This window comes from Sciurus vulgaris (genome assembly GCF_902686455.1).
Source record: "Sciurus vulgaris genome assembly, chromosome: 14".
NCBI lineage: Eukaryota > Metazoa > Chordata > Mammalia > Rodentia > Sciuridae > Sciurus > Sciurus vulgaris.
Genome location: NC_136475.1, coordinates 91119879 through 91133174, shown reverse-complemented (window position 1 = coordinate 91133174; position 13296 = coordinate 91119879). Strand labels below are relative to the sequence as shown.

General features: G+C 51.3%; 1 protein-coding gene across 5 annotated transcripts in view; it reads left to right on the top strand.

Moving 5' to 3' along the window:
• Positions 1-13296, top strand: part of LPIN1 (lipin 1) — a 110158-nt gene that overhangs the window by 22191 nt on the left and 74671 nt on the right. For all 5 annotated transcript variants that reach the window (XM_079111541.1, XM_079111542.1, XM_079111543.1 and 2 more), the window contains exon 2: positions 4628-4684. In XM_079111541.1, the coding sequence (XP_078967667.1) occupies positions 4628-4684 (57 nt within the window). The remainder of the gene's footprint in view (positions 1-4627; positions 4685-13296) is intronic.

Below are 13296 nucleotides of genomic sequence, written 5' to 3'. Positions count from 1 at the left end.
CTTTGTTTCTCCTTCTCTTTGTCTCTTCGTCGCTCTAGCTCTCTGTTTCCATCCATCTCTGCATCTCCTGGTCTCTATCTCTCCGACTCTGTCTCTCTCGGTCTCTTTTCACTGTGGCTCAAATACCTACTTTTATTTGCATCCATTTTTGCTGCCCTTTCCCCTGCTAACTATCACGGGAGTCCTTCCATGAGTCTCCCTATTCCTGGAAACTTCTGCTGTCCTGGGAGCAGTGTGGCAGCTGACTCCCAGGTTTGGCTGTGACTCCTGTTAATTCTGCCCCACTGTGAGTTAACTGGGTGGCCGGATGCCACCATTTGCTTAGTAAGAAAGGGGTTTCAGGATGGTGGTTTGGAAGATGCTACAACCTATCATCCCTGTTGAGATTGACAGTGAAGGACAGAGAAGTTCCGCAAGAAAGACCTTCATCTGTTTAACCTGATGTCCCTACGTTCATCTGACCCTCCATGGAACTGGGTCTTGTGTAACCCTGACTGCTGCCCCTTGAGGAGCCCTCTGGGGATGTCTCCTGCTGGGCCAACTGGAGCAAAGGTGGCTCTGAGCTGCCACTCACAGTGGCCTTGTAGTGACCAATCCTCATGCCTGGAGGCCAGTGCTTCACTGAGCCCAGGGGAGCCCGGCAGCTGGCCTGAGAGCACTGGGTCTAATCCTGGCTGCTTTCCAATCAAACCTGTCCTTGTGGAGACTCGCACCCGGTGTGGGCACACGTGGCCTGTGAGGGCACGCTGCCTTCATGGCGAGGAGGCACGTGAGCTTGGGGATTTGATTTCACGCAGGAGAGTGTGTCACTTTGCCATAAATACACACATACAGACACATGTCAACACACAGGCACAAACTGTCCTCTGGGCAAACACATTCAGCCTTGCAGATAGGCACAGTCACTCTACCCCCAACCCAGCCAAGCATACAGAAATGCCAATCCAGTCCCACCTCACCACCCCAACAAAACACCCTGTTCTAGCTATTTACTCCTGGGACAAACTGCTTCAAAACTTAGTGGCTTAAAACAACAACTATGTTACCATAACTGGTGATTTTATGGGTCAAGAATTTGGGCTGGGCTCAGCTGTGTGTCTCCTGCAGCCCACGATGTTGACTAAGGTGACCCTGGAGTAACTGGTGGGTGGGCTTGTTGGAAAGACTAGGACAAGTGCTCTCATATATCTGGTGCCTACCTGGGGGTGGCAGGAAGGTCTGGCTCAGTTGGGACTGTTGACAGGAATCTGCTCAGAGTCACTCAGGTGCGGCATCTCAAGGGACTGGGTTTTCTTAGCTGTTGGCTGGTGTCCCCAGAAGGAGCAATACAAGAGGCAGAGGAAGATGCTGTAAGGCTCCTTAGGACCCAGCCTCAGGATGGAAAATCCATTTGTCCTGTGTGTTATTGATAAAGCAAGTCCCTGGTTTGCTGAGATTCAGGGGGAGGGTCATCAGACCCTGCCTTTCAGTGGGAGGAGTCACAGAGAACTCGAGACCACCTTTGATCTAACACGCACACGCACTCACACAGTCTGCATAGCTCACGCGGACCTTGAGCCTTCCCTGTCCAGCATGCTTTCGGGGTGCAACTGGGTCTAAGGCAGTGGCACCTGTGAGGTTCTTAAGTGTGTTCTTAGAGGGGCCCCATCACCTATCGAAGTCCCCACCTTCACACCATCACATTGGAGATGGGGGTTTCAACATGTGGATTTGGGGGGCAGGACGAAGACAGTCAGTCTCTGGCAGTTACATCAATCTACGTAAGAAATGTAAATTAAAATAAGTGAATATGGGGAAGGAAGAAGTTGGGCAGACGAGTCCAGAGAGAGGCTAAGGAAGGTTGCATTTCATTGACTCACAAGAAGGCTCCGCTGCCTGACGGAGGACCTGAGCCACGACACAGCCATGGTGCAGCCAACCCGGGAGCCACCGGCCGCTCAGAAGCTGCTGGGCTCCTGACTCGGGGCTTCCGCTTCCTGACCATCTTCTGCTGTGGTGGCCAGGGTCTGCCCGGGATGCTGCTCTCAAACAGAGTCATCTCTTGATCTCACAGACCTGTGAGATACTGCTTGTCGCGATCCTCTCTTTGCAGAAGAGAAGGTGGAGGCTTGGAGAGGCTATCCTTAGTTAGCACTGGAGCTCAACCTAGTTCACTCCTGGCTCTCGCCATGACGGCTCACTGCTTGGTGCCCCCGGGTCACAGGTGGCGCTTCACATATAGTGCGAGAATTTCAAATGACAACAAAAAATTGTTGTGGGATGGAATGAGATAACTTTCGTCTTAACTTTGAAAGAAATGATTGAGGAAATACGAAGTCTCATCACGCTTGTGTTCTTGGGCTTAGACTTAATCTCTGAAGTCAGACCAAAGCCTCAGGGCTTCGGTCATTGCTCCGCCAGCAGGAAAAGCATGTATTTGGTATTTGATTTGAAATTTCATTTTAAATCAGGACCAAATGCAAGGCGTGTGAGTTTAAACTGCTGGCAGCCTTCCCGGTCTACCTCGTGGGTGCAAAATCAATCCAGCTATTGTCCGCGCTGAAGGCTGGTGCGCGTGTGACTTTGTGGCCCTGGAAGAATTTGAGTTGGATGGTCTAAGACATCTGTGTCCAAGATGCATGCCTTCTTGCAGCAGGCTGGAACGTTCCACAGGAACTGAAGGGGAAATGGCAACTAGACTCCCAAAGTGCTTCAAATCCGCTGCTTGGTTGAAACCAGGACTTAGCTGCCATGTGAAGCAGTCTATAGACGGAGAAGCCCACTGCTTTGTCCTGCTTTCCCAGAGAAGCTACAGACGTGGGTGGGATCCTGGAACACGTCCTCCTTCGTTCTCAGGACCTGCCTTGTAGGAAAATCTACCCTTTTTATTTTGACCTGGTTCCAGGGGGGGAGCTCTTCCTGCCCCTGGTATCTCCCCGTTGTCCTCACCTAGTTGATGACCCATCGCCCAGGTAGTCACCTAGGGCATCCTTGACCCACCCAGTCCAAGTTGCTTGCCTCGTCCAGACGATGTACTCAGAGTGGCCCTTCTCTCTGTCCCACTGTCACCAGCTCAGCCCACAGCCTGTCCATGGCCATCTTTTGTTGGAATAACCTTCAAACCGACCTCTCGGCCTCCAGCGCAGCCTCCACAGAGAGGCCAGCATGCTCTTGGGGATGGACACCTGGTCATCCCCCTGCTCCTCTGTGTCTCCCTGTTGTGTGCAGCAGATGCCCTTGAACCCTGTGAATCCCCGTGCCTCTGTCACCAAGACGGGGGACTCCAGGCCCTTTCCTGAAGAGACCCAGCCGTTCCCCTTTGGTCTGTTTACATCATGGGCTCCTGCAGAGGGTCTCCTTTGAGGAGGCATTCTTAAAAATTGATAAAAGGCCTGGGCTCCTCTTGGGGCAACTGGGCCTTGATCTCGCTGTGCCTTCTGTCCCCTCCCAGGGCCCCTTGGTGTCTGCCTACTCTTTTCTCTTTTCTCCAGACACTGTCCTCCTTGCTGTCTGACCCATGTTTGGGGCCCCATTTCTCTTTCCGGCTTGGAACCACCTTGCCCTTCCTCTTGTCCCCCCGTCCCAAGTTGACCATAAGAAGCAGCTCAGAGGGCACCTCTGCAGGTGGCACTGAAATCCTGTGTCCCTGCAGACAGAGCAATGGCTGCCCCTCTGTCCTCCTGCTGTTCCCAGGGCATACCTTGGGGGAGCTATGGCCACCACAACCTCTTACTGTCCTCTGCCTTGTGTAGATCATGAGCGACTCTGGGGGAGGCCCACCTCATTCATCTCTGAGCTGCCAATGCTCAACAAAGCATGTGGGCCCCAGAGCCACCCCGCACATGGTGACTGTCAGTGAGTCAGCCGCCGGGGGCTGGGCAGGGACCACAGGCACGGCCCACCCGGGATGGAACCCCAGGCTCATGTGTTCTGAGCACAATTTAAGACCTCGGGCACAACGGGTCCCTAAGAAAGGTGGGCTAAGCCCACATGGGAGCCCTCTGGGCAGTGCTAACCAGGTGGGCTGTGGGAAGGGCCAGAAAGAGTCCTCACGGCTGGTCCACGGGCTGGCTTCACCCCAACCTAAGGGGATTGGATTCATGCCTGTGGCATGAATCAGCTTGGAGGTGGGTTTGTTGTACCCCACTCTCTGGTGAAGAAACAGTCCCATGAGTGTCACAGCTAAGAAGCACACGTTCCAATCTCCAGTCCGTCATTCCAGGCTTCCTGGCTTCTGGGGCTTCACAGGGGCCCTGTGTCCTCTGGGAGGGGTGAGAGGAGGGAGAAGGAGTGAGTCTGAAGCTCGTCACCTGCCCTGTGTAACTGAGGCTTCACGTGCTGAACCTGTGCAAAGAAAAACTGCCACATCCTTATGACTAACTTCTTTTTGAAAATTGAGACATAATTTACACACCACAAAATTCACCACGTTAAAGGGCACGGCTCAGTGGTTTTATTCTATTTAGCCCCTGCCGTGAATTCCAGAGCACTTCTGTAATTAACTTAAAAAAAATCCTCTTTATTATTAATTAAATTTACTTTTTAGCCCATAAAGTAAAAAAAAAAAAGTGTGCATATGAATAGGGTGCCCTGGGATGATTGGATACACACGCATCACTAACTAACTTCTGATGTTTTTGTTTTCTAGATTCCAATAATGAGAGACCCTGGGTGGATTCGAAATGTGTGGCCTTCAAACATTAACGTGAGTGTGGTTGCTAGAGTGTGTGATTACACTTCCGTATTTCAAGATCGACCCACTACCCCTGGGCTCGGCGCATTTCCGCCGTGGATCTCTGCAGCTTCCAGAGCAAGATGGCGCCCGTAACCCGTGCTTCCTTGTTGCCCAGAGCACTTTCTCCAGGTTTCATAAGCTCCCCATGCAGCTAAAACACCTGGGCTGGTTCTAATCTCGCTTCTTGGGATCTGTACCCCGCCACCCCAGACAAGATTTTGTTACCTCCCTGATTAAAAAGCATTCGGTGGCTCCCTAGTGCCCCTGGTCTGGTTGCTCGTGTCTAACAAGAGCCCCAGCAGCTATTCCTGAGCCAGTCGAGGCCCATCTCCAGGTCCTGCTTCTTCCTCTTGTTCTCTTCTCAGAGCCCTTGCCCGGGAGCTCGGCTTCAAGCTTCAGTAGCATGCTACAGGTGCTGGGGTCTATGGTCTTAACCTGATGTCAGAGGTGGGAGGCGCCGATTTGGGGTTGGGAGGCTGTTGGAATATCCAGAGAAGAAGCAGTAAAGCCCGAGGCCTATTTGTCCTTTTCTGGCCTCCCCCCAAAACTTGTGGATAAAGACAAAGCTGGCCCTAAGTCTGTCCTCAAGGAGCTCACTCACAGATAGAGAGAGACTTTGAGAACATGGTGTGGACTAAAGATTTGCAGAGGAAGTTGAGGCCTAGCACAGTGCCTACAAGAGCGAGATGGATCCAGGGGCCTCTGGTTAAATGAACGAAGAAGGCTGCTGGAGAAGTTCAGGCCTGGGGACTCTGCAAGGAGCAGAAGTTCTGTTCCAGAGGGTTGGCAGGGATGGGGTCCAATGGGAGACCTGGAATCCTGGTCAGTGGGCAGTTAGTGGCAGTTGAGCCTGGAGTGAGGAGCCACCCTCTGTGAGGAGAAGGGCAGAAAGTTCTAGTAAGTGACCTATCCTCCTGTGGGAGGCAGACCGGCCTGGCAGTCATAGAGGTTGCCCAAAGCTGCTTCCTATGGCCAAGTTCCTGTTCTCCAGACCCTGGGCTGAAGCCACTACCACCAGGTTTCCAGGTCACTACTGGTCCCACAGGCAGGGCAATGTGCGGGAAAGGCAGGCGAGGAGAGGTAGCCCATGGGCATCTGCTACCACGCCCTTTGCTGAGCCTGTCCCTGCAGGACAGGAAGCAGTGGGCAGGAGACAGGAAGTGGACATTCCTGCTTCAAAGCATCATCACCTCCCACAACAGGGGCTTAGATTAGGAGTCCAAACTCCTGGTCACGGCTCTGCCACACTCACTGCGTGTGCTGCTGGTTGAATTGCCTGCTTCTCCGAGCTCGGCTCCTCCTGCATGCAGTAGGCATCCACTCAATCATCAGCACGCAGTGCTTGCTGTTTACAGTGCAAGCTGTAGAGGAAGGACAGAGGCCGGGAGCTCAGCTTGTGTGAGGTTAGGACAATTCTGGGGGTGTGGGAAGAGCCCCGACCGTTGCAAAGCACAGAGGTAGGGGACATCAGGGTGCATCGGGGAGCTAGGCATGTGATTGGAGAGAGAAGCTGTGGCAGATGAGGAGGAGTGGGCAGCAGGGTGCCAATGACCAGGAGGTCTCATCTGCTTTTCTAAGGACCTTGGAGTGTAGCCTGAGGTAATGGGGTGGGGGGACCTCAAAGGGCTATAAGTATGCAATGTCACATCAGAGCCAGCCTATGAGAGGGTACTCAGGGGATGTACCAGGAGCTGGGGAGACCAGCCAGCAGCTCACTGCTGGCCTGGTTGCATTTGGAGTCCTTGAGGACCATCCCTGTGGAGATGGCCAGCTGGTGGCTGGATGTTCAGTCTGGAACTGGGGGCAAGGTCTGATCTGCAAATACTGAGTTTCAGAGAAGTGCTGTCACCCGGGGCGGCGGGGGGGCAGTGTGGCATGCAGGTGGGATTCCAATCGAAACCTCTTTTTCTTGCCCAGCATTTGATGGCTTCTGTTCTCTGTCATCCTTAGACGGTAGATTCATAAATTCTGAAAATGTAGAGTGTCAAGAAAGCCAACAGGAAGGGTAAGTCCAACAAAAAAGAAAGGAAGACTCAAAGTCTCTCTGTCCTCTCCCTGTCCCCCTCTGCCTTCCTGGTTTCAGGGTCACTTACCAGGCATTAGGGACACAGAGCAGATGGTGTCGTGGTGGGTCTTTTCCATGGCTATGGAGGAGACAGGGTGCACTGTGGAGTCAGGGACACATGTGCCATTGTCGAGGCCCAGGGGAGCTGCTCGACACAGAGAAACCCATGACTCTTCCCTCATGGACCCGAGGAATGTTCCAGGGAAGGTGGCCTAGGAGACTGAGGTCAGTTCAAAGAATCTGTGGTTTGCAGAAATCCCAAGAAATACACACTCTTTAGCAGCCACACCTGCCTGGTGCATCTCACCAGATGCACCATGGCAGCCCACACCTGGAATTCTGGAGGACATAAGTTGAGCAATGGAATGTTCATGGAGGCTCCTGCGTCTCAGGCAGAGAAACAGTGGTTCAGTTTGTTATAGTTTGCAGCAATTCCTAGGTTATCCTGGTCCATTACTTGAAACCAGATTTGGCCCATTTATTTTTTGTTGTCTTTACAGTTGAGAAAGGACTGGACTTGAATTTTGGTTTCTTTCTGCATTTTGTAGGGGGAAGGTTTAGATTAATTTTTGAAAACTTTTATCCCAGTGACTCATTGTTTGGCTTCCGTAAGATCAACAAGGAATGCTGTCTCACAGTGACTGCCAGTCTCCCGATCCCACCCAGCTGGCTGGCGGGTCTCCTTCGCCTGTGGCCTAAGGATTTGGCCTGACAGAGGCTAGGCTGATGAGGCAGTAGGTCCTCCAGCTTCGCATGAGGGGCCTCCTTCCTTCCGCTCTGACGTTTGTGCGCAAGCTCCTCACGTCTTAGCCTCCCATACGTTCAGACTCTGCCCTTCCTGTCTGTGACGTTGGGGGCTCAGTTGTTCCAGCAGTGGGTCTTGCCTTTCTTTTTCCTTGTTAGAAGGGGGAACACATACTTCCCCTTCCCCGTCCTTCTCTCTTACCCCCTGCCCCATAAGAACCATCGTCCTTAAGCTTTTACTATAACCCATCACTTGGGGATCATCACTTTCTTATTTGTAGGCTCACTAACTTGGTATCATTGTGATCTATTTCTTCTATTTGGATGACCATAATTTTCATAGTCTTTAGAGTTATTTATTTAACAAACTTTATATAGTACTTACGTGTGATAGGGTTTTTTTTTCTAAGAGAACTATAAATATTAATTAAATTTCTTACAGTAGTCTTGTTAGTCCTATGATGATCTCTCTTGAAAGATAAGAAACACCACAGAGTGGCTGAGTCACTTACTCAAGGTCACACAGCTGATAGGCGGCAGGGGTAGAATTCAAATCACACCTCTGGCTCCAGAGACCTGCTCCTAAGCATTAGAATGTGCTGCCTCTAGAAGTTTCTCTCTTTCAGGAGTTTGATTGCACTTCTTGTTTCTTGTGTCTAGTGCCTTGTCCCATGCTCCAGATCTTCCAGGTTCTCTGCTCTCAGGCAGTGCCCTCTTCCTCCAAGACTCTCCGGGGAGCCCTTTCCTCCCTGTCCCCTCCTGCTGTGTCCAGCAGAGCGGACATGGAGGCCCTCTCTGCTCCAGGGTTTCCAGATTAAGTTTTCTTCTTTCTTATTTTGCCTTTTAAAAAATAAGTAAAAGGGGACACATTTCCAGGAAAGAAAAGACAGACTGGTGATGTGTTTTCGAATCCTTGCATGTCAGGGTCTCTTCGTTAATTTGGCGTTACATTTTGTTTAGGTAGGATTTTGAATTTGAGGCTGACGTTCTGTTTTCACAGACTTTTGGACACGTTGTTTCATGCCTTCTGACAGCTGTCTTCCCTCTGTGCGTCTGACTCCTGTTCCTTTTCAGGGGACCTTTGGCTTTGTTCTTCCCGCCTGGGAGGATTTGGAGTCCTCTGTCCCCCCTCAGTGTCCTAAAGCTCCTGTGCCGTGCAGTGGGCATTCCCTCTGCTCAGCCGGGTCTCCCATAGGACATGCTCTTTCAACTTGATGCCAGCAGCCGAGCGGTCCCAGCAGCCAACCTCAGGAAGACAGGATGGCGGGGTGACCGCAGGCAGTGGGCTGTTCCTCCACCTCATCTTCTCCTGCTGGCCGACATCTTTGATTTCAATCATTGCAACTTCGGTCATGGCTTTGGTGGCTGTTGTCCTCTATTTCTGTGTCACAGCTCTACTGTTCTGTTCTGAGTGAGACCCCTCTTCATTCCTACTGGTTTCTCTTCTGTCACCTTGTTTCTCTCTCTTCTGGAGTCATGGTTCCCACTTGTCACCTGTCCTTTCTCTTCCATGTGCAGGGTTTCCTCACACTGGTGACTGACTGTGTGTGTTTAGCACAGATGGGATCAGAGGGCTGCTTGGGGCTCCACCTGGCAGAGACCACTCTGGAATAGTTGGCCAGGAGCTGGCTGTCCTGCAGGGGACAGCACAGACGCCAGCAGCGCCTGCTGGAGGCGGCGTTGGGCACCCCCCAACCCACAGTGACAGCCCCGTGCAGGAATGCGAGGGCACCCTTGCTCCATCATATCTCTTTGGCAATTTGACTAACCATCTTTTTCAAAGAAGACGCCCCTCCTGTTCTCATTGTTTTGTATTCTGAGTGTCCGTGAGATTTCATGGGGTATCTGGCGTGAAGGAGCCTGTGCCTGTTGGTCCACTCGGCCTGCCCTGCCTGCCGTCCAGCCCTGTGCTTTCCTTCCCTGCCCAGCCTGGTAGCGAAGCCATCAGGCAGGTGTCTGCTGACAGTCATGCGTCCTTTATCTGGAAATGCACTGTGTTGGCTCTTAGAGCCAATTGCTTTTTTTTTTTGAAGCATGAATCATTGTAGCGTGGATTAGCAACAGGCACGCAGTCAGACACAACAATAATGCATTTAATCAGAATCTTACGTTGTACAGAGTGGCCATTTTCTGTTCAGTGGACTCTTGGGTTCTATGGAGAGGCCCCAAGCGCTGTCTGGCCTGTGAATAGGAGCACTGTGCTGATAATTCTCCCTTTTATCATCCCTTCTCGCCCACCCAGGGAGCATCTTGTCCTGTGTTCCTGCTACTCGCTTTCTCTTGCTGGAGACACTGTGAATCTGCTGGGCCCTGAGCTCCTTGTGGGCAGAGGTGTCTCCAAATCACACACCTGCCCTGGCCCAGCACACAGGAAGCACTAAAACAAGGCCTGTGACAAGAGCAGTGACATCCTTAACACCAGAACCTGCCTCATTTGTTTTATGATGTTGAGTGTTTATTTAGTATAGTTTATTCACTCATTTGCTTCTATGATGCTGAGTGTATTTTTAATTTTTATTGTATTTAATTAAGATGAATATATTTTTGCAACCAGATGTTATGACCCATGATATGATAACTTAAGTATTCATTAAAAAATATTTGTTGAGGGGCTGGGGAGATAGCTCAGTCGGTAGAGTGTGTGCCTTGTAAGTACAAGGCCCTGGGTTCGATCCCCAGCACCCCCCAAAAAAAAATCTGTTGAGCATCTACTGAGGGCCAGACATGGTGCTAGGTACTTAAAGAGAAAGGCGCGTTTCCCTTCTTCAGCATCCGCCTGCTGGGGAATGATTTTGCAATAACTGCAAACAGGAATGGAGCATCACAATTCCCAGGCAGTACTTGGAATTCAAGACCTACCAGCAATGAAGTGCCCACAGCGAGGGCCACAGCACTGGGGTAGATAGTGATGCTCAAGGTAAAGTTGAAGAATGGTGCCCAGTTGGGCACTAAGTGGACAGCAGCATTCAATCCCGGTATTGTGAGGGCAGCCGCAGACTCTCATGCCCTGCCTCTGCCTCCACTGGAACCTGAGAGGCTGCTGACTGAGCCTTCATCTGACTGCTGTTCTTTGCTCAGAGCCTCTACTAATTAGAGATGCCCACATCCTCCCTCACCCAGAGGGGTGAGGGAGGAGGAAGTGTCGGATGGACTACTTATTTTAAAATCACAGGAATGCACGTGAATTCCTTGTTCTGAAACGCACTCTGCAGAGGCGATGGGAGATGCCCTGGGGTATCATGGACACACGATTCATATGTACTGCTGTACTGTGTGTATGCACGTGTGGTGTGTATGCGTGCGTGCATGTGTGTGTGTGTGTGTGTGTGCAGTGCCTGTGTGTACAGGGAGAGAGGGCATAAGATGGTCTGAGCCCATGAAATCACATTGTAGACATGCAGAATATAGGTCAGAGCCAGCAGCTGCCCTGCTGGTCTCTCTACCCAAATTTGTCACTTCTCAGTACTCGGACTGAGGTCCTCAGGTAACTTGTGCAGAGTCTCACGATAATGACAAAGAAAAACAAGAACCCAGTTTCCCAGTTCTCTAGAACCACAACCTATCCAGGACACTCCAGATTCCAGAAATACCTGAGATTCCCCCCACCCGACCCCACTGGGCCTATATCCTGACTTTCTGGAAGGGGATGCGGAAAAACCAATTTGGTTGAGGCCTGTTGCTTTAGTGTGGGAATCTGGAACGGTCACTTTTCCTCTGTTAATTTACAGATGGAACCTGAGTTCTGACCCAGGTCTGGCCCAGATATAGCTCTGTTTCCCTCTGGACCCACTGGGAGGAAGCCTCTGTCACGTGTTCCTCTGTGAACATCAATCATGATGCTTCCTCAAGAGGGTCAGGGAGTGGGGAGCAGCTAAGATCCCGGAGGCACAGCCAAGGACGTGCAGCTTTCAGAAGACTGGCTTCCCATCTCCTCTCAGGACACCCTGGATTTCTGAGTTGCTCAGGGTGAGGAAAAGCAGAGCTTCACACAGAATTCTTAAATGGGTTTTGCCAAAGACAATGCCGTAGTTCAATCTGGAAGACAGAAAAGGAGGAGAGTGCTTGTTCACTGAGTCAGTCTAGTTCCACTTGCCGTGCTGTGTTCAGAACCCTCCACAGACCTTCCCCACTGGGACAGCCCAGGATACCTACACCCAGGCCGACTTACTCCAGGGCTTCTTATGTGGTTAACACAAATCGAGCCACTTTCATCCTTAGATCCTGTGGGATTGACAGACGAATGCCACCTGTCCTGGCAAGCCAGGCCTCACTCGGCCATCGCTTCTCCATCTCCCATTACTGCTTGGGGTATTTCTCTGTAGCTGAAACCTCTTTGGTCACTGTACCTGGAGACTCTGGTCTCCCCTTTCAGCATCTCCATTCTCTTCTAGACAGGTGGGCCCTCACTCTCGAGTCTGAAGTAGGATTGCCTGCACTGAGTGTGGCTCCTGAGTGTGCTCAGACCTTAGAGAGGACCGGAGAGAACTGCTTCCGGCTGTGACAGATGTGTGGCTGTGTGGCCCAATGTCAGAGGGTTGGGAAAACGCAAAACAACTCTGGCTTATTCTGCTGAGCCTAGCAGGGGTGTTACGTCAGCTGGAATCTCTGGTCTGTTGGCTACGTAGGCTTGAGTCACACCCGTTCCCATCTCAGTGGAATATTGTCCCCTTTTGAGCATGAAAGTCACGATTGCAAAAGCAAGTGAACTTAAAAGATTTTATTAGTGCATTGTGGCTACATATAACAGTTGGGATCATTTTGACAAAATCATGCCTGGAGTTTCATTGCACGTGAATATTTTTTTATCCCCCAGATTTTGGTATGAAAGGATTGACGTGACCTGGAGCTGAGACACGCCTAGTGCTTAGAAGAAACAATTCATAAACATATTTTAGATACAATCACATTCTGTTTACCAGATAACTGAATGTGCTGGATTTGCACGTGACTTACTAAAAAGTGCTGTTGTGTAACGACAAGTTAACAAAGAGACATTCAAATCCCCTACTGTTACTAGAAACTACTGCCTTGCCTTGGAACATCATTTGTGGGACTCTGCACAACTATACAAAGTACCACGACCCAAAGACACAGTCAAAAAGTCCCTTCCTGTCAGAACTCCTTCCTGTAAGAAATGCAGCTTTTCCCATCATAGTTCAAAAGCACCCTCCAAGGAGGGCCTGGGAAGGGGCAGACGAGCACCCCAGAGCTGGCTCTCACGCCGCGTGTCTGCAGAAACTGAGAAGGCCCAAGGTTCCCCTTCTATCTGATGGGACCGTCTGCAGGAGGCAGTCCGACCATGTCCAGGGAAGCTGAAGAAGACACAGGCCCGTTCTAATCCTAGGCGGCTACCTAAAGAGGAGGAAGAGGGCAGCTCGGGATGAGTCTTGATCTCCAGTGACAGGCCTGGGACTCCAGCGTCCTCACGCCGAGCCGACTCCTGATGTGCATGTGGCAGTACTATCCGCTTTCAAAGGGCTCCGTCACCACTGTCCCACAACTTGCCACTTTGGGCAGCTGGTCAAAAGCCTTCTATCTGTAGTTGACGGGTGGAGATTCCAGCTCGGTATCCTGTAATTCTTCACCGTTCCCCTCTCTGATCAGGCTCTCGAATGGCTCACGTGGAGCCTCAATCTCTCGGATTCCAGGGCTCTCCTGCTCACCCCGTCAGGCCCAGGACTCTGCACAGGGGCCACGCTAGCCGGCACCACGTGTCCATGCTCTCTGAAGACCGGGTGTTTCCTCCCTTAACCATTTGTCAGCTTGTCGGGGT